The sequence below is a fragment of the Trichomycterus rosablanca genome, chromosome 2, assembly GCF_030014385.1.
Source record: "Trichomycterus rosablanca isolate fTriRos1 chromosome 2, fTriRos1.hap1, whole genome shotgun sequence".
Lineage (NCBI taxonomy): Eukaryota > Metazoa > Chordata > Actinopteri > Siluriformes > Trichomycteridae > Trichomycterus > Trichomycterus rosablanca.
This window is the reverse complement of record NC_085989.1, coordinates 57,316,311-57,338,688: the sequence shown is the minus strand read 5'-3', so window position 1 is coordinate 57,338,688 and position 22,378 is coordinate 57,316,311. Positions and strand designations below refer to the sequence as shown.

Genomic DNA, 22,378 nt, shown 5'->3' with positions numbered 1-22,378 from the left:
AAGAAGGAATGAATGACTGAATTAATGAATAAATGAAGGAATGAATTTATGACTGAATGAAGGAATGAATAAAGGAATGACTAAATGAAGGAATTAATTAATAAATGAATGACTGAATGAAGGAATGAATGACTGAATGAAGGAATGGATGAAGGGATGAATGAATTAATGACTGACTGAATGAATGACTGAATAAAGGAATGAATGACTGAATTAATGAATAAATAAAGGAATGAATTTATGAAGGAATGAATAAAGGAATGACTGAATGAAGGAATGAATGACTGAATGAAGGAATGGATGAAGGGATGAATGAATTAATGACTGAATGAATTAAAGAAGAAATTAATGACTGAATGAAGGAATAAATAAAGGAATGAATGACTGAATGAATGAAGGAATGAACTAATGACTAAATGAATGAATGACTGACTGAATAAAGGAATTAATGAATGACTGAATGAATTAAAGAAGGAATGAATGACTGAATTAATGAATAAATGAAGGAATGAATTTATGACTGAATGAAGGAATGAATAAAGGAATGACTAAATGAAGGAATTAATTAATAAATGAATGACTGAATGAAGGAATGAATGAAGGAATGGATGAAGGGATGAATGAATTAATGACTGACTGAATGAATGACTGAATAAAGGAATGAATGACTGAAGGAATTAATTAATAAATGAATGACTGAATGAAGGAATGAATGAAGGAATGGATGAAGGGATGAATTAATGACTGACTGAATTTATGACTGAATGAAGGAATGAATAAAGGAATGACTGAATGAAGGAATTAATTAATAAATGAATGACTGAATGAAGGAATCAATGACTGAATGAAGGAATGGATGAAGGGATGAATGAATTAATGACTGACTGAATGAATTAAAGAAGAAATGAATGAATGAAGGAATAAATGAAGGAATAAAGGAATGAATGACGGAATGAATGACTAAATGGAGGAATGAATGAAGGAATGAACTAATGACTAAATGAATGAATGACTGACTGAATGAATAAAGGAATGTATGACTGAATGAATTAAAGAAGGAATGAATAAATGAAGGAATGAATGACTGACTGAATAAAGGAATGAATAAATGAAGGAATGAATGACTGACTGAATGAAGGAATGAATGACTGACTGAATGAAGGAATGAATGACTGACTGAATGAAGGAATGAATGAAGTAAGGAATGAATGGCTGGATGAATGAAGGACTAAATGAATGACTGAATGAAGGAATAGATAAATGAATGACTGAATGAATGAAATAAGTAAGAAATGAATGACTGCATGAAGGAATGAAGTAAGGAATGAATGACTGAATGAAGGAATGAAGTAAGAAATGAAGTAAGGAATGAATGACTGATTGAATGAAGGAATGAATGAAGTAAGGAATGAATGAATAACTGAATGAATGAATAAATGACTAAATGAAGTAAGTAAGAAATGAATAAATGAATGAATGAATAAAGTAAGGAAGTAAGGAATGAATAAAGTAAGGAAGTAAGGAATGAATGAATGAATAAAGTAAGGAAGTAAGGAATGAATGAATGAATGAATAAAGTAAGGAAGTAAGGAATGAATGAATGAATGAATAAAGTAAGGAATAAATGAAAGAATGAATAAAGTAATGAAGTAAGGAATGAATGAATAAATGAATAAAGTAAGGAATGAATGAATAAAGTAAGGAATGAATGAATGACTGACTGAACGAAGTAAGGAATGAATGAATGAATGTCGATATCTGCACTGACACTACAGTCCAGCAGCGGCGCTAATAAACCTGAACGCTGTAGATCCACCAGCAGGAGTAGAAGAAGAAGAAGAAGAAGAAGAAGAAGCGGATTCAGCACGGTTACTGCTGGTGCTACAGAATCATCTGTAGGTAAAATATGTATTTATGTATTTAATGCATTTAAATGATTTAACTTCATTCTGATTAATAATACAAGTAGAGTTTAAAGTTCATAATTAAAGTTTAATCTGAGGATTTAAGGAGCTTTAACTCGCTAACGCACAAACTGCCAGCTGATAGCATCGTGTATGATTCAGTACTGATCAACCGATTCATTTGAACCAAATCAGCTAAATGAATCAATTGATCCGAACTGATTTCTGTGTCTAATATTAAACGTATTTGGATTATCTAAGTAAATAAGTGAACCAGATCTATAAAATATATAACAGAATAAGTGGAGGAAATACTTTTTATCCAGTGTGTTTAATACTGGAAGTGCAGTCCGAAATGTCCAGTCTCCCTCAATAACGAGCTTTATTCTTTATTCTTTATTCTTATTTTGTAATAGTTTTAATGTTTATTTAATCAGGCTGCTCATCAAGTCCTGAAACATGTCATAAAACGTTAAGTTGTAGCCTAGCAGTTAAGGTACTGGACTAGTAATCGAAAGGTTAGACAATATACACTGATCAGCCATAACATTATGACCACCTCCTTGTTTCTACACTCACTGTCCATATAGAAGCACTTTGTAGTTCTACAATTACTGACTGTAGTCCATCTGTCTCTCTGCATGCTTTATTACCCCCTTTCACCCTGTTCTTCAATGGTCAGGACCCCCACAGGACGTTAGTGTGTGTTGTGCTGGTATGAGTGGATCTAAACACCTCACTGTGACTGCTGGACCTAGAATCGTCCACCAAACAAAAATATCCAGCCGACAGCGCCCCGTGGGCAGCGTCCTGTGCCCACTGATGAAGGTCTAGAAGATGAGCGACTCAAACAGCAGCAATAGACGAGCCATTGACGAACAGCATGAAAGGGGGTAACAAAGCATGTAGAGAAACAGATGGACTACAGTCAGTAATTGTAGAACTACAAAGTGCTTCTATACGGTAAGTGGAGCTGATAAAATGGACAGTGAGTGTAGAAACAAGGAGGTGGTTTTAATGTTATGGCTGATCGGTGTATGGTCACAGTACTGTAAAAGTCTCGGTCCTGATGGCACTGGTGGTGATATTTTTATACTCTGTTTTATCTGTGTGTTGTCACTCCACCTCCTAGCACATAAAACTAGAAAGTTTTCATTCGTCAGTAGCCAGTTTGCGCCATTTTTGCATTTTTCCATTTGTAGCCTCCACTGTTAGTGAAGATGAGAGCGGCGCAGAGATGCTGCAGAGACGCGGTTTCATTCATACGTGGAAGAAGCTGACGGAGAGATTTTAACCTTTTTTACAATCTGACATTCATATGAACTCAAGCGCCTCTGCTGGACAGTTTAGGAACTTGCTGGCTGAGGTAAAATATCCAAACATTAGAAAATGAGCCACATACTTGACTACCAGCATCTTTTGGATCAGCCTACCTGTATAAATCCACCTGTTCCTACATAAAGTCTAAATATCGCTCCACACTTACTGATGAACACTTGGAAGCTGCTTGAGAATCAGTATAAAAATAATCATTTATCACTCGCTGAATATCAATATAAGAAACTGATGAGGCCGACCTTAAAAAGTAGATTGTGATGACCTGTCGATTGAAGTAGTAGGTCTCAAGCCACGATAGTGTGGGCACCCCTGGTCCACTGGTTCTGCGTTCCACACAGAGAGGTCATAATGTTAGATCTATTGTTCAGTATTAGATTATGGTTTGTCTGATGTTTTCAGTTAAATCTGCTGACTGTACAACAAACTTCTCTTCGAGGATGATGGAGTTCTGTAATCCTTGTGTCTATAAAATCATCCAGCGTCAAATAAATAATTGAACGTCTATCTGTCTGTCTGTCTATTAGATGTTTAATAATGCAGTCAGAAGAAGAGGGACACGTCGCCCCAATGGATCTACAGAATGGATTCCAGAAGACGATAATAAAGGAAGAAGATGAAGATGACGATTACTACTGTAAGTAAATGTGGAGCATGATGCCTCTTTATCACCAGACAGTGTGCTACAGTCAGAGATGTTCACAAGTCATAAAATACGAGTCCGAATCGAGTCACGGGTCTTCAGGCTAGAGTTCGAGTCGAGTCACGAGTCAATATAATAAACACAAAACATATATGTAGTGTAGAAATAAAGAAATAATCTGTAAGTTCAGATAAAAACAACAACAGATTAGCGAGTGTATTTAGCCGTTTTACTTCGTGTCTTTACTTTCCTCCTCATTGTGTAAATCAGTGGTTCCCAAAGTGTGGGGGTCCAGAAGCACGACAGGGGGGCACGTCTGACTGAAATGAAGCGCGGAACCAATGATTTAACGTCGGAATTTTTTTTTACGGTGGACGATAAACAAACCGTGTTTTCAGGTGTGTCAGGATTCATTCTAACAGAGAGTCTAGATCAGAGGAGCCCAATACATCTATCACACAGTAGCTGGTAAATCAGCTTTATTTAAACAGATCAGCGGGACTCCGCATGATTGACAGCTGTGTCAGCTCAACCTACATGTGTGAATCAGCCTTTTCCCTAAATATGGGTCCATCCTTACTGATAAACACCTGAAAAACTACTTGAGCATCAGCAGCTCCTGTCCAGATACATAAACCTGACTGATACCATTCAGAGCAAATCATCAGAATAAGGTCAGTGTGATTTATCAGTCACTTGCTCTGTAAATCTGAATATCAATACAGGAACTGAAGCGCATTTTAAACAGATTCAAAGCTTTTTTGAAAAATGATGAGGGGACTGTAAAAAGTAGATGGTGATGACCTGTAGACTGAAACAGTAGATCTCAAGCCATGAAAGTGTGTAAACTCCTGGTCTAGATGTACAGAATGGAGAGGTATTTGACAGGGATAAAAAAGAAAAACAGCCACTAATACACTGATAAGACTTGAACTCTCACAAATTGGCACAGATTGAACTTTATCTTTTTTGCAAAGTGTTTTTTGTTGACTGATTGAAGGAGCAGTTCAGTGATGTCAAAAAGTGGTTCGATGAAGTCAAGTACAACAGAAATGACTGATATAAAGGTGAAAGGAACATTCATGATCTTTGAAGTTATATCAACAAAGTCAAAATCGGCCTATTTTTGTCAGCATTTTGTTGGGGAGGGGGATGGGGGGTGACGGATTTTCATCTTCCAAAGGGGGGCGTGACAGAAAAAGTTTGGGAACCACTGGTGTAAATGAATGTAATTTCTGTAACAAGAAGGTTCCAGTTAAAAGCTTCAACTGATACATTTTGTTTTCATTACAGAACAAAAGCGCTCGATAAATCACGGCACAGCGGCCAAAATCCCAAACACAGCAAAAACAATCATGACCGCTGCTTACCTTAGCTTCTGTTCTTCCAGATGCTATTACATTTATAAGCGTGCGTCCCATTAGGAACAGAATCCGTTATTTTGTAAATGTGCTTATAATTAAAAACCTCCAAACTTTTCCCGGTTGTGAAGTAAAACAGGAAGTGGTTAGAAAGCCGATCGAGCGTTTCATTACCGCGTCATCTGTGTGACGCAAACTGAATAAATGCAAATAACAGCATTTCTTACTAACAATTACAATCAGAAGCTCTGATTGGTTCAGAAAGCGTCTTTCAACCATTAGCGCCGATTCTGTAGGAGCGTTCCATTCACCCCGGTCGTTCCTGTGAAGTGCACTACGTAGGGTATTCCACCATTTTAAGTGAGATTCGGATCCAAAGGTAACGAGAACGTTCAAATGAAGTGAACTTTAAACTGTGTAGGGAGTAGGGAGCGAACCTGTACTGTACCGTACTGTCCTGTGCTGAAGCTTTTAGTCTACTACGATTTGTGATTGGAACAACAAACACAAATTTAAATTCCCTCCAGCTGTTGAGTCTCTTCTTCACATATTGATGGAATTTCAGGTGAAGGAAGCTTAATCCCTGTGGAACACGTCACCTCTGAGGAACATCTCACCCCAGAGGACCAGCAGAGTGAAGGTTTCCAGATGACGCCTGTAAAGAAGCAGGAAGATGAAGAAGATGAACCCGGTAAGACGTTTTTTGTCTTAATAACAAAGCAAAATAACATTTTAGTTAATGAGGAATCATTAGTAGTCATGATAGTACCAACTACACCAACAATAATAACAACAATAATAATATCATGGAAAGTTACAGATGTTTAGAAGGTTGTTGCCCAACTTAAGTAGGATTTAAGTCGCAGATGCCCAAAATGTCTTTAGTCACGTAACTTCTGTGCAACCACATGTAATTATTCATTACAAAAAAATGACTAAGCCTTGGCCGCCGATGATCCTGTCGCCGGTTCACCACTGTTCCTTCCTTGGAGCACTTCTGATAGACACTGACCACTGCAGACCGGGACACACCCCACAAGAGCTGCAGGTTTGGAGATGCTCTGACCCAGTATATAATATAATCTTTATGTGCTTATATTTTCAGCTGTAGAACTGAACGACGGTTCCTCCTGCTCCTCGTGTCCACTGTCCTGTACCACCCCAAATCACCTCCACACTCAAACCCAGACGTGCCATACTGACCGATTCGAGACCCTGGGGATCGTCATCAAGACCGAACGTGAGGATCTGGCGCCCACCAGAGGCTCCGGTAATCAGCAAACGTCCTCTGGTACCGACGGGGTTAACGCTCTCAGCTCTCGGCACTCTCTCAAAGAACACCAGCGCGTTCACGCTGGAGAGAGAGCGTATCAGTGCTCGCAGTGTGGGAAGAGCTTTAACACACACACCCATCTTAAACTCCACCAGCGCATTCACACCGGAGAGAAACCGCACCAGTGCTCGGAGTGTGAAAAGAGTTTTATCGATCAGTGTGTTCTGAAAATCCACCAGCGCGTTCACACCGGAGAGAGACCGTATCAGTGCTCGGAGTGTGGGAAGAGCTTTAGTCAGCTGACCAGTCTCAAGAGACACCAGCGCATTCACACTGGAGAAAAGCCGTACCAGTGCTCGCAGTGTGGGAAGAGTTTTATTGAGCAGAGTAATCTGAAAATACACCAGCGCATTCACACCGGAGAGAAGCCGTATCAGTGCTCGCAGTGCGGGAAGAGCTTCAATTCACACAGTAATCTCAAAATCCACCAGAGCGTTCACACCGGAGAGAAGCCCTACTGTTGTTCACTGTGTGGGAAGAGCTTTAATACACACAATCGCCTTAAGATACACCAGCGCGTTCACACTGGGGAGAAACCGTATTGCTGTTCACAGTGTGGGAGGAGTTTTAAGCAGCAGAGTAGTTTCAAAAGACACCAGCGCATTCACACCGGAGAGAAACCCTATCGGTGCTCAGAGTGTGGGAAGAGCTTTAATACACACACTCATCTAAAGCTCCACCAGCGCATTCACACCGGAGAGAAACCCTATCAGTGCTCGCAGTGCGGGAAGAGCTTTAACTCGCATGATCATTTTAAAAGTCACCAGTGCATTCACACCGGAGAGAAACCGCACCGCTGCTTACAGTGTGGGAAGAGCTTTACTCACCAGAGTAACCTTAAAAGACACCAGCGCATTCACACCGGAGAGAAATCACACAAGTGCGCGCAGTGTGGGAGGGGTTTCAGTACGGGCGGTCATCTTAAACACCACCAGCGCATTCACACTAGAGAAAAACTGTATTGTTGCTCCAAGTGTGGACACTGCTTTGCTTATTTCTCCACACTCAGGAGACACACGTGTGAGGCAGAACCATCAAATAGTGGTTTAAATAATAGCCTAGTGGTTAAGGTACTGGACTAGTAATCAAAAGGTTGCTGGTTCAAACCCTACCACTGTCAGGTTGCCAATGTTGGGCCCTTGAGCAAGTCCCTTAACCCTGAATTGCTTAGACTTTATGCTGTAACTCTACTGTAAGTCACTTTGGGTAAAAGCATCTGCTAAATGTCGAAAATGTAAATAAAGTTTCACAAGCCAGTGACTTTCTGTTTTAACCACTGCTGACCAGTTACTAGTGGATACATTTTGTTCAATAAATAAAATGAAAATGTGATTGTGTATTTTTGTTTTTCAGCTTGTTTTTGTATTTAATAAAAGAAATGAGGTAAATACAGGTGATACTTTTCCTTAAAATGATTCTTTAACAGTGTTACTACTGAAGCAGTGTCACCATGCCGTCAGATTAACCATTTCATGCATGGTGGTCACTACAGTGGTCAGCTATTTAAAAGTCATTATGTTCTATCTGTGAAGGTTTTACTGTTATTGATACGACAGCCTTTTAAGAGGACGCTAGCAAACAACCCAGTATGTACAGTAGTCTTCAAAAAAATAGCAGTGATTTTAAAAAATGGAATAAAGCACAAAATCATTATAATAACTTTTATTTCCATAAATGCAAATGCACTGAAAATACTACACTTTCAATTCTAAATCAAAACATTAACTAAATTTAGTCAGTTTGTGTTCATCCTTTACAGAAAGTTAAGAAAAATGAATATTAGGCTGTTCAAAAAAATAGCAGTGCAGCATTTTTCTTTAAAAACTCAAAAAATGTATTTATAAACTAAAAATGTTTGAGGTTTCACTTTAGTTTAAATTACTGAACGAATATTTGGTGGCATAACAATTGTTTCCGAGATCTGTGTTGCATGGAGTCGACCAACTTCTGGCTCCTCTGAACAGGTATCCAGTCCAGGATGATTAGACGACATTCCACAGTTCTTCTGCAATTTTGGGTTTTGCCTCAAAAAAACGTGTTTCAGATTTCAGCCCACAAGTTCTCTATGGGATTGAAGTCAGGGGATTGTGCTGGTCACTCTATTACCTCAATCTTGTTTGTCTGTAACCAAGATGATTTGGGTCATTGTCATGTTGAAACACTCATTTTAAGGGCATTTCTTCTTCGACATAGGGCAACATGATGATCTCAAGTATTCTGATATATTTAAACTGATCCATGATCCCTCGTATGTGATAAATAGACGTAATAGAAACATCCCATATCATCATTTTGTACCACCATGCTTTACTGTCTTCACAGTGAACTTTGGCTTGAATTCAGTGCTCGAGGGTCGTCTGACATACTGTCTACGACCACTAGACCCAAAAAGAACAATTTTGCTTTCACCAGTCCACAAAATGTTGAGCCATTTCTCTTTGGACCAGTCAATGTGTTCCTTGGCAGATTTGAACCCATTCAGGACGTCTTTATCTTAACAACGGGACTTTGCAGGAGTTCTTGCTGGTAAATTGGCTTCATTTAATCATCTTCTATACTCACTGGTAACTTCACATGTTCCTTGATCTTTCTGGAGGTGATCATTGACTGAGTATTTGCCATTCTGGCTATTATTTGATCCATTTGAACAGTAGTTCCACACTTCCTTCCGTATCTTTCAGGTTTTGGTTGTCACTTCAAGGCATTTGAGATCATTTTAGCTGAGCAGCCCATAATTTGCTGCACTTCTCTGTATGTTTTTTCCTTCTACTATCAACTTTTTAATAAAAGTACGCTGTTCGTCAGAACAATGTCTGGAACAACCCATTTTACCCAGTATTTCAGAAGGAAATGTGCTATGACCAACCTGTGCAACATTTGCCCCCCTCCTACCTTAAATAACAAAACTGACACCCGTTCTTCTGCAGAATGAATGACTTCACCAATTGAACTCCTCACTGCTATTATTTTGAACAACCCCCTTTCAATCAATGCTTCGATTACTCAGAATGATCGGCATGCACGTTCTAATTGTTGGGTTTGTTTTGTTTTCAATACTCGCTGTTTCGAAACAGCGATAAGCGCTCGGGTGAGTGAGTGTGTGAGTGTGTGTGTGTGTGTGTGTGTGTGTGTGTGTGTGTGTGTGTGTGTATCACGTGATTTCAGGGAGCCTACGAAATACTTTCACTTTACAGAGGAACAAACTAAAGCTGATAAAACTCCAGCAGCAGCAGCAGCAGAAACAGAAGAAACATCCTGGTAACTTTATTTATTTATTATTTATTATATTAATAATATTAATATACATTTACCTTCTAATATAAGTTTAGATTAGATTATCAGACTGAACTTCTGATTCTTGTGTTTGAGGAAGTGATCAGTGTTTATAAAGTGCTTCAACCAAAACCTGCTGAATCTCTGTTTACTATAAATATTCTTCTTATTTATTCTTCTTATTCTTCTTATTATTTATAATGATTGTTAGTGCTGTTAGTAATCGATACTTACAGACATCATTTCTTTATAATGCTTCGTTTGATTACAGTAAAACACCATTCATGTATAATGTAGATTAAAATAAACAATATTATATGAGGAATAAATCAGTTAAAGCTGCAGTGTTACACTACAGTGAGATGTTAAACTTTTTGTGTCATTAATGTATGTGATACAATATTTATCTAAATGAAAGAACTGGTAAATCAATAACCATTAATCAATAACCATATGCTGCTCCTTCATTATTTTTATTATTATTAATAATAATAATTGTATTATTTTTTATTGTTGATAGTGTTTTTGTTGTTATTGTTGTCATTATTATTTATTACCATCATTATTATTTTTATTATTGTCAATGTAATAATATGAATTGTTATTATACACCGATCAGCCATAACATTAAAACCACCTCCTTGTTTCTATTTTATCAGCTCCACTTACCATATAGAAGCACTTTGTAGTTCTACAATTACTGACTGTAGTCCATCTGTTTCTCTACATGCTTTGTTACCCCCTTTCATCCTGTTCTTCAATGGTCAGGACCCCCACAGGACCCCGACAGAGCAGGTATTATTTAGGTGGTGGATGATTCTCAGCACTGCAGTGACACTGACATGGTGCTGGTGTGTTAGTGTGTGTTGTGCTGGCATGAGTGGATCTAAACACCTCACTGTCACTGCTGGACTGAGAATAGTCCACCAACCAAAAACATCCAGCCGACAGCGCCCCGTGGGCAGCGTCCTGTGACCACTGATGAAGGTCTAGAAGATGAGCGACTCAAACAGCAGCAATAGATGAGCGATCGTCTCTGACTTTACATCTACAAGGTGGACCGACTAGGTAGGAGTGTCTAATAGAGTGGACAGTGAGTGGACACGGTATTTACAACCTCCTCTAACACCAGCACAACACACACTAACACACCACCACCATGTCAGTGTCACTGCAGTGCTGAGAATGATCCACCACCTAAATAATAGCTGCTCTGTGGGGGTCCTGATTATTGAAGAACAGCATTGAAGGGGGGTAAACATAGCATGCAGAGAAACAGATGGACTACAGTCAGTAATTGTAGAACTACAAAGTGCTTCTATGTGGTAAGTGGAGCTGATATAATGGACGGTGAGTGTAGAAACAAGGAGGTGGTTTTAATGTTATGGCTGATCAGTGTATACTATCATCATATTGTCAGTATTATTATTGTTGTTAATATAACAATACAAATTATTTAATAATTATTATTAATAATATTACAACCCCAAATCACAGGAAGTTGGGACAGGATGGAAAATGCAAATAATAATAAAAACACAGAGTTCCCTACATTGACTTTGACTTTTATTTGATGTCAGACAGGATGAACCTGAGATATTTCATCTTTTATCTGCTCAACTTCATTTTATTTATTAATAAACATCCATTCCTGCATTTCAGGCCTGCAATTAATTCCAAAAAAAGTTGGGACGGGGGTAATTTAGGGCTAATAATGAGGTGAAAACACTAAATAATGATGTGATTCTAAACAGGTGATTGTGATCATGGTTTGGTACAAAAGCAGCATCCAGGAAAGGCTGAGAGTCTCTGATGAGTAAAGATGATCAGAGGATCCAGTTTGTCCACAAATGTGTGAGAAAATGATTGAAATGTTTAAAAACAATGAACCTCAAAGAAAGATTGGAAGGGATTTGCATGTTCTCCCTCTACAGTGCAGAATATCATGAAACCATTCAAGGAATCGGGAGGAATTTCAGTGTGTAAAGGTGGAGGGTGCGAGCTTAATCTGAACGCTCGTGATCTTCCATCCCTCAGACGGCGCCACATCAAGATCCTCCACTCAACACTAGCTGATATAACCACATGGGTGAGGGATTAGTTTATCAAACCTTTATCAGCTCTACAATACAGAGTTACTGCACTAATCATACTTAACACTTTACTGTGCAAAAAATAAGCTTTATGTTAACCACGTCCAGAAGCGGCGTCGACTTCTCTGGGCTCGGAGGCATCTAGGATGGACCATCACACAGTGGAAATGTGTATTGTGGTCGATCCCGATGACCCCCCGTACTGTTACACATCTTAAGCTGAAACACTAAATCACTCGGTCTCCTCGGCGCCAAAACCTCTTTTAAGTGGTGAAAAGGAACGACAACATTACAAAGTGGTAAATGCTTTACTGTCCCAACTTTTATTGGAATGTGTTGCAGGCCTGAAATGCAGGAATGGATGTTTATTAATAAATGAAAGGAAGTCGAGCAGAAGATGAAAGTCGAGCAGAAGATGAAATATCTCAGGTTCATCCTGTCTGACATCAAATGTGTTTTTATTTTATCTACATTTTCCATACTGTCCCAACTTTTTCTGATTTGGGGTTGTAAAAAGATTTTTAGACATGAATCTAAAAATCAAAATGACAAAAGTGTGGAACCCTTAAACAAGAACTCCAGTACTAAAGTTCCCATACTCAGCTATAACTAATAAGGAAATGCATTCGTTTTAGGTCACTGAGAACATCAGACTTTACGAATGGAATAAGGAGTGACTGGAACCATCAGTCAAGCAGATGGGTAAGAATTAACTGAACTGATTCTTAGTTTCTTACATGACTTTATTATTTGTGCTTTATAACTGTGTTATTTTATTCCAGCCCATCAGAATCTCACAGTTGTGCTGTTTGGAAATGCCTCTGCAGTCCAGTTTGGACCTGAAAATATTCTTCTTGGACGAGATGAACCAGTTTCAGGAAGTGTTGATATCTCTCAAATCGTTCCCGTATCGAGGATTGTAGCAAGACGCAGCGTCTCTGTGATCAACCTGCTCGGCCTGCGAGAGTCCGACCTCCCCCAACACACTGTGGACCGGTTCTTCAGTGAACTCGTCAATAAAAATGAAATCCAGGCGTTTATCTTCGTACTGTGTCAGTTAACAGATGATGATAAAGTGGGGTTGGAGTGGCTGGTGAGAACGTTTGGAAAAGATGCTCTCTCTCGTGCTATGATGCTCTTCACCTATAAGAGCCAGGAGAAGTGTGACACCATCGTAGACGACCTGAAGAAAAACCCGGTTCTAGACCAGCTGATGAAGAAATGTGGAGGCTGGTACCACACATGCAGCAAGAGCATGAACAACCAATCAGAATTAGGAATATTGCTGGAGAAGATCGACATCATGGTCTCGGAAAACGGTGCATCCAGCTACTCTGCTGAGATGTACAACATGGCACTGAAGAGCCGAGATGTTCTGCACAGTCAGGACAGAGGTATGTGTGTATTACAGGGCAGGGCAGCGTGCCATTGTTGTTGTTCCACCCATCTATTTGTATTGAGATATACACTGATCAGCCATAACATTAAAACCACCTCCTTGTTTCTACACTCACTGTCCATTTTATCAGCTCCACTTACCATATAGAAGCACTTTGTAGTTCTACAATTACTGACTGTAGTCTGTATGAGTGAATCAAACACCGTGTCCACTCACTGTCCACTCTATTAGACACTCCTACCTAGTTGGTCCACCTTGTAGATGTAAAGTCAGAGACGATCGCTCATCTATTGCTGCTGTTTGAGTCGCTCATCTTCTAGACCTTCATCAGTGGTCACAGGAGGCTGCCCACGGGGCGCTGTCGGCTGGATGTTTTTGGTTGGTGGACTATTCTCAGTCCAGCAGTGACAGTGAGACTACCACCATGTCAGTGTCACTGCAGTGCTGAGAATGATCCACCACCTAAATAATACCTGCTCTGTGGTGGTCCTGTGGGGTCCTGACCATTGAAGAACAGCATGAAAGGAGCTAACAAAGCATGTAGAGAAACAGATGGACTACAGTCAGTAATTGTAGAACTACAAAGTGCTTCTATATGGTAAGTGGAGCTGATAAAATGGACAGTGAGTGTAGAAACAAGGAGGTGGTTTTAATGTTATGGCTGATCAGTGTAAGCCATGTTAAGAACAGATATTCAATTATATCCGTTTAAAATCTGATTCACAACACAATAAAGTGAGCAAACAATCAGCAGGTCTGAACACTGTCTGAATCCGCTGTATTTTATCACTTGTAGGTTATGGTCGTCAACAAAAAGTGCCGGACATTAATGAGGATCCACCAAAGGAACTAAAGGTATGTGGTTCCACAATCAACCTAGAACATCTAGAAAAGGGAAACAGGGGAGTTACTGTGGTGTAAAAACAATTCATCAGCAGTTTCTATAATGTGATCAGAATCATCACATCACTGTGCGGGAATCTCCAGAGCTGACACACTGCTGCATCTCTACTGGGTTCCAGTCAGGACCTGGACTGGGCCACTCCAAAAACTGAACTCTCTTTCTATTCAGATTTAAACATGATTTTTAAAACTCGGATTTTCGTCCTGCTGCATAATCCAGTGACAGGACAGATGATGTGGCGTTCTCACCAAGAATATTTTGTACCATACTACAAATTGGATGTTATTGTAATCTTCTTACAATGAGATGCCTTGAGTTGTCCAAATAAATAGTTTCTGGATGAGATGCCACCAAGATGTGAGGGAACACGTTGCCCACTTCTGTGTAACTCTGTTACAAGTTTCTTAAATGTGTTGAGATTGGTTTTTACTGTGGTTTGCTGGAGTCCTGTAGACGTTTACTGTGGTAAGCGCGTAACCTTGACATATTTCAACTCTTCTCTGCTCTTTTGGACTGGTAGAATATTTAGATCACTGCATAGTGCTCTCGCAAAGATGTTGCTTGACTTTGTAAGGTTTGAGACTGGGATATACACCGATCAGGCATAACATTATGACCACATTCCTAATATTGTGTATGAGGCATTGACTTCATTAGACCCCAGAAGATGTGCTGTGGTATCTGGCACCAAGATGTCAGCAGCAGATCCTTTAACTCCTGTAAGATGTGAGGTGGAGCCTCCATGGATCTGACTCGTTTGTCCAGCACGTCCAACAGATGCTCAACCGGATTGAGATCTGAGGAATCTGGAGGCCAAACGGGTTGTTGTGCTCCTCAAACCTTTTGTGTCTGGGAGCATCATCCTGCTGAATGAGGCCACAGATATCAGGGAAGCGTCTTCATGAAAGGGCGAACATGGCCTGTAACGATGCTTAGGTAGGAGCTACGTGTCAGAGTAACATCCACACCGCCTCCGCCGGCTCGCCTTCCTTCTTCCCATAGTGCATAAGCGCTGCACACTCACCCGACCATCCACGTAATTCATCAGACCAGGCCACCTTCTATTGCTCCGTGGTCCAGTTCCGGTGCTCACATGTCCATTGTTGGTGGTGGACAGGGGTCAGCATGGGCACCCTGACTGGTCTGCAGCCCCATACGCAACAAACTGTGATGCTCTGTGTATCTGACACCTTTCTATCAGAACCAGCATGAACTTCTTCAGCAGTTTGAGCCACAGGAGCTCGTCTGTTGGATCGGACCACACGTGCATCAATGAGCCTTGGCCGCCCATGACCCTCAGATCCTCACGCTCGCCCATTTTTCCTGCTTCTAACATCAACTTTGAGGATAAAATGTTCACTCGCTGTCTAATATATCCCCCCCACTAACAGGTGCCGTGATGAAGAGATAATCAGTGTTATTCACTTCACCTGTCAGTGCTCATAATGTTATACCTGCTCGGTGTGTATATTTTACTGGGCTGCTGAAATAAAAAGATGTTTACAATGGTGATAGGCATGTTGGGTAACTTTGTTCAACAGAATGTGTTTTTTTGATCTCTTCTTTGCATAATATCATAGTACATCATGGAGTAAATCAGGTAATTCATTTCTCATAGCACTGTAAATGTTTGTAATTTATAATAGCAGCTGTCTTCATTTAACAGGTCACAACACCAGGATCTGAAGCATCAGCTGACCTACCAGACCAGTGTGATCAATACAAGAAACTCTTCACAAGACTACTGGGAAATCTGGACCAGAAAATAACACTGGACGACGTTCTTCAGATAACATCTCAGTTGTTGCAGAGCCGAGAGCCTCGCTCAGATTCAGCAGCAACGTTCTTACAGAAACTGATGATGGTAAATTACAAAGCAAGAGAGATTTGTGTCACCGGGAAGCAGGAGGACATTTCACCCAGTACAGAGGAAGCTGAGGAGGAGAGTTTTTCATTTTTTCTTGATGAGATTCCCCTATCCACTTTTAATTCTGCAGACAGCACATTCCGTGATCACCCCATGGACGTCCAGATGACGGTGTTCCACCAGTCTGATAGCTTCCTAAAGCAGACATTAATGACTAAGCTTTCACAGTGTCAGTTTGCTTTGCCTCTGCTAGTGCCGAATCCCTTCACCAGAGAAATCGAGTTCCCCCTGTGGTGCTTCCGCCAAATCAAAAGGAGCTGGGTGGTCTCGGGTAAAAGTACCAGCAGAACCATGCCAATTTCTGAAGCCGAAACCCCAATGGTGGCGTTCTTCAGGTATGGCGCCATATCTTCATCCAAGTCTCAGCTGATCAGCAGCTTGATCAATGAGAAGCATGACACATTCTTTCACCGGAACAGCCCAGGGAGCAGCACAGAGCGTCTTCTGGTGGACAGTATGGTGGAGATCGCTTGGTACTATCCGTCTGGGAATGCCGATGATCGTTTTCCTGAGTGTGTTGCGTTCTGCAACCTCCACGGTGATGCTGAAGACAATCCTAAGCAAATGGAGATTCTGACAAAAATGTCCACTGTGAATGTGGCTCTCTTACCTGATCAGAAGAGTATAAAAAATAATGGTATACTGCAGAATCTGTGTAAAAGCCCAAAACCACTCATTTGTCTGCTCTGTAATAGTAAAGAAGGTGTTACCAGGAAGAAGATGAAGTTTAGAATTGGGCTCAAGAAAAGAAATCAGGCAGATGTATCTAATGATCTCAGAAATAGCATCAAAAAGTGTTTTCTTAAATCTCCATCAACATTCAGACTCGAAAACGTGGGTGAAATCAGGGGGATTACAGTAGACGAGAAGGATGAGGAGTGCCAGATAGGAAAAGCCGTGGCTGTTCAGATGATGGATATGTTGAGCACACAGGATCTGCCCAAAATGAAAGAAACACATTTGCCCTGTCAGGGAACACCGTGGCATAAGTGGTCCCAAAAGAACAAGGAGCTGCATCGACTTCAAGGGACAGACATAGAGACACGAAGGGGTGAAATACGAGCCGACATGAACAAGATCCGTGAGGAGCAGCGTAAGTGTGGGATCACCAAGCTGATGAAGCTGTTCATTCGTACGCTGGATTCATCAGATGAAAGTAGAAAGAGATACTTTCTCAGGTGGCTTACAATTCTGCTCGACAACTCCACCAAAGATCACACATCCCATGAAGACTCAAGTGTTGGGGAGTCCAAACAAGCCAATGCTTCTACAGTCTTTGGTTTGGAACACATTCTCAGAGAGATGAGCCAGATATACGAGTCCTTTATATGTCTACAATCTGCAGAAGAAGACGTATCATCCCTTCCGGAACTTGCGGCACAGATCATGCTCCTTGGATACCCGCTGGAGCTGATGGATGGTGATGCTGCTCATGTTCCTCTGATCTGGGTTTCAGCAGTTATAGACGAACTCATAAAGAAAGTGGGAGACCAGAGAGTCTTTGTGCTTTCGATTCTGGGACTCCAGAGTTCTGGAAAGTCCACCATGCTGAACGCCATGTTCGGTCTCCAGTTTGCAGTCAGCGCTGGAAGGTGCACCCGAGGAGCCTTCATGCAGCTGGTCAGAGTATCAAAGGAGAAGAAGGATGAGCTGAAGTTTGACTATGTTCTAGTCGTTGACACTGAAGGTCTCCGAGCTTTAGAGCTGGCTGGAAAGACGACTACACGTCATGATAATGAACTCGCAACATTCGTTGTAGGACTTGGAAACCTAACGCTCATCAACATCTTCGGCGAGAACCCTGCTGAGATGCAGGACATCCTTCAGATTGTTGTCCAAGCCATGCTGAGGATGAAGAAGGTCAGACTGAGTCCCAGCTGCATGTTCGTGCATCAGAATGTCGGAGACATCAGTGCAGGGGAGAAAACCATGGAAGGGAGAAGGCGCTTGCTGGAGAAACTGGACGAGATGACCAGGCTCGCTGCTAAGGAGGAAGAATGTGATGCCGAGTGCTTTAGCCACATCATTGAATTTGACATACAGAGTGATGTCAGGTACTTTGCACAGCTTTACAACTTATACAGTGAAAACGTTCATGACCTGAGAGAAATCATTCTCTCTAAAGTATCCGAAAAGCGTCTCATGAATCTCTCTCAATTCAAATCCCATTTCACAAATGTATGGACGGCACTTCTGAACGAGAACTTTGTGTTCAGCTTTAAGAACACGTTGGAGATCGCAGCATACAGAAGACTAGAGAATAAATACTGTACATGGACCTGGAGCCTGAGGAGCGCCATGTTAGCAACTGAGAACAAACTGTACAACAGAGTCAGCAATGACACGTCTTCTAAAGTAGATATAAAGGACATCACGGATGCCATGGAAGACACAAAGCTCAAAGTGGATAAATCAGTCCAGAGCTTCTTCGATGAGGACCAAGACAAGGAAATTTTGATCCAGTGGCGAGAAAGGTTTGAGGTAAAAATTAAGAATATTTACAATGACCTTGTGGAAGGAACCAAAAGAAAATTGTATGAGGTTGTTCGTCTGAAAGCTGCTAGAGAAAAAGTCGACCGTGAGAAGACAAGGAGAAGAAATGAGCTGTACAACCGAAGCAAGATCCTCGCTTTAGATTTGAAAGGTAAAGAAATCAGCGAAGACGCACTGAAGGAGAACTTTGACGGTATCTGGTCTCAATGTGTCAATGACCTGAACCAAGATTCACTCTCAGTTGCATTGATATCAGACATCAATATCTGGGGTGATGTGACAAAGATCTTGATGGAAGGTTATGAGCTCAATCTCATTTCTGAACGCCAGAACCAAGCTGCTTATGAACAACTTGATACGTTAGGAAATTATTCGGAGTACATCATCTCTAACAAGAGAGAAGAGCCGGGTCAGAGAGATCTACGCTCCACAGAGGATGATGATGATAGCCATGGTGAACTGGTTGAAGGTGGCGTGTGCAGTCCATCTGAAGAAAAGAGCAGATCTAGTGGATTAACCTCAGAGGATAACAAGTCATTAAGAAACCTTATTGACGGTATTATCAAAGATGCTGAGGAGTTAATAAGGAGCAAACCAATCGCAGAACATGGATACAGTCAGAACTACATTCCAGAGATTATAACCTTAATCAAAGATAAAGTCAAAGCACATCAATCCCAGACCTCCACATATTCACTCAAGAAGGAATTCACATTAGATCTTTGTCTCCATGTGTGTACATTCACTGCTGAACGATTCGGTGAACTACATGAACAATTCAAGGAGGCCAATGATATCAGGATGTACCTGGAGAAACAGAAGCCTCAATACTTCAACATCTTTAAGGACTTGTGCGCTGGTACCACCTTGGCTACAGTGTTTGGTAAACTCATGGTGGATAAGCTCGAACCTTCTATCCTACAGGCTGCTTATGATAAAACCGCCCTCGATGTGACTGAGAAAATGAAATGTGACGTTTCAGCGTTTCGTGGGAACAGATCGAATCTGGAGAAGCACATTCTGACATCACTAGCACTGGAGGAAAACTTTGAGGACTACATAGCTTACATTCACAAACCCAGAGAATACTTTGCTAGTTTCATTACAAAGGAAGTCAAGAAGTATCTTTTAGAGGAAAAAACTACAGACATAGTTCTGAAAACTCTCAAGAGTAACATCAAGTCTACAGCAAAGTTTGTGATGGATTCTGTCAAAAAAGTCACTGAAGAAGCCAATAACCGTAATGGAGACGTCAACACATGGCTGCAGCTTTTATCCACAGAGCTAAAGGATGAACTTCAGTTTAAAGAAGAATCGTATCCTGAACAGAAGGAAATCACAGACCTTCATTTTCTTCAGGATGCCATGAATAAACATCTGGATGCTGTCGGGTCAAAGTTATGTGCCAACTTTCAGCAGGGCTCCGACCTCAGACTGGAAATGTTCAGAAAGAAACCGAACGAGACCATGATTGAGCAGCTTTGTCAGTGCTGCTGGGCACAGTGTCCATTCTGCAGTGCCATCTGCACCAACACATTAGAAGGTCATACTGGAGATCATGATGTCCGTTTCCATCGTAACTGTGGAATCAATGGGTGGTCGTTTACGATTTATAATAATCTGGGACTCGAATGCTGCACGACCGCTGTTTCAGATGATGATTTAAATTTTTATACAGAAGGTAAAGTGTTGAAGTATAAAGATTACAGAGAAGCAGGTGGAGAATATGCCAAGTGGAACATTTGCCGTGATGACTCCGAGATGCCGTACTGGAAGTGGTTCGTTTGTAGGTTTCAGGAGAACCTGGAAAAGCATTACGAGAAACAGTTCGCTGGACGTGGTCAGATTCCTCCAGAATGGAGACTAACTACCAAAGATAAAGCTATCAAGAGCTTACGTGAGTTGTAGAGGTCAGAATTAAGCTGCTGCACTAAATGTTACAAACATCTACATGGATAAAACAACATGTTCAGATGTACTGAGAACAAAAGTGACTTGTACAATGGCTGGGAGCTTGTCTGCTGTTTCTGGTGTTTCTGTCTGAGATCATGGACCTATAAACCATCATTGGTTTTCAATCAACCTAAACGCTGCCACATCACCCCACTGCTGGTCTTTTCACTGGCCTCCTGTAGCTGTGAGCCAAAATGGAGCAGCCCCAAGCTACCTTCGAGGTCTAATCAAACCCCACTCTGTACCACGCAACCTCCTGATTTTCCTCCCAAAACTCAAGGAAGACGAGCATCAAGGCTCTTTTCTGTACTTGCACCCAAGTGGTGGAACGAGCTTCCCTTGTCTGTCCGAACATCTAAGTCTCTCACATATCAATGGTCGTAGCCAGTTCGTTCAACTCAACGTCGTCTCACCCATCTGAAGTTGTTTGTGGTGTCCCGCAGGGCTCTGTTCTAGGACCTTTCTTATTTATAATTTACCTTCTACCTGTTGGTTAAATATTCCATCATAAAATCCAATTCCACTGTTAGGCTGATGACACCTGTGATGTATTTTGACCTTTCTGTTATACTGTAGTTGTAGTAATGCACTGAATGCTGGGATATGTTGTTCCCTCCTCCTGAGCGGTTGTAAAACGGTGGAAAACGTTAGTAAACATGCACCTGTTGTGCCAACGGTACATCTCGGTCTCTCTCTCATTATTTATCATTTATCCAGTACTGCCGATATAACAACACCCAACTATACTTATCCACTAAACCTAATGCTGTCCTCCCATCTTCTACCCGATCTGACTGCTTAAGCGAAACTAAAAACCGGTTCTCTAAAAACTTCCTGAAGCTTTATATAGATAAAACCCAAATTCTCCTAAATTTAACTAAGACCACTCTCGCCAAAACCCAATTGTTGAAAACCCCGTCGTTTCGCCTTCTTCCCAGGTTAAAAGCCTGGGTGTTGTTCTTGACAGTCATCTTTCTTTCAAAGCACACATCAATAACATTACACGATCTGAGTACTTCCACTTAAGGAATATCAACCGCCTACGCCCGTTCCTCAGTCAAACAAGTACTGCCATTCTCGTCCATGCGCTGGTAACATCACCTCAAAAATCATTACAAAAACAACAACTAGTCCAAAACTACGCTGCACGGATTATCTCTGGGTCACCCTCAACTAATCACATCACTCCAGTTCTCAGAGAGCTTCACTGGCTCCCCGTAAATTATCACATACACTTCAAGATCTTATTATTCACATTCAAAGCTCTACATGGTCTAGCACCCTGTTACATTTACTCCAAGTCTACAATCCCAGTCGCACTCCAAGGTCTTCCTCATCCTTCCAGCTTTCTATTCCTTCTGTCCACCTGTCGACTATGGGCGTGCTCTCTCTGGAACACCCTCCCAATCCATAGCTGTACTATCCATTGTTTCTCTACTTTTAAATCCCAACTCACCTCTTCAAGCTAGCCTACTACTAATCTTTCGAACTTGATTGGTACTACTACTCCCAGTATTTGTTTAACAGTGATTACATTTGACTGTTTATTGTATTTATCTTTATTGATTTTTCTATTAGATTTTAATGGTTTATTGATGTCTGTTACTTTCTTGCTTTTGTAAGGTGTCCTTGAGTGTTTTGAAAGGCGCCATAAATAAAATGGATTATTATTATTATTATTTTACTAAGCAATTAAGCTGAGAACTAACATGTACTTCAACTAGAGTTTGTTTGTTTGTTTGTTTATGTAACATCATGTT

General features: G+C 40.9%; 2 protein-coding genes across 2 annotated transcripts; both read left to right on the top strand.

The window, feature by feature from the left end:
* The first annotated feature begins 1,868 nt into the window (after positions 1-1,868).
* LOC134335883 (zinc finger protein 883-like) lies at positions 1,869-7,928 on the top strand. Its single transcript, XM_063018507.1, has 4 exons — positions 1,869-1,895; positions 3,767-3,876; positions 5,809-5,934; positions 6,349-7,928. Exons 2-4 carry the CDS (start codon positions 3,777-3,779, stop codon positions 7,656-7,658), a joined length of 1,536 nt encoding a protein of 511 aa, XP_062874577.1. The 5' UTR covers positions 1,869-1,895; positions 3,767-3,776; the 3' UTR covers positions 7,659-7,928.
* A 4,654-nt stretch (positions 7,929-12,582) lies between these two features.
* LOC134335810 (interferon-induced very large GTPase 1-like) lies at positions 12,583-21,297 on the top strand. The gene is made up of 4 exons (XM_063018413.1): positions 12,583-12,644; positions 12,725-13,336; positions 14,138-14,196; positions 15,912-21,297. Exons 1-4 carry the CDS (start codon positions 12,641-12,643, stop codon positions 20,571-20,573), a joined length of 5,337 nt encoding a protein of 1,778 aa, XP_062874483.1. The 5' UTR covers positions 12,583-12,640; the 3' UTR covers positions 20,574-21,297.
* Positions 21,298-22,378: the final 1,081 nt, after the last annotated feature.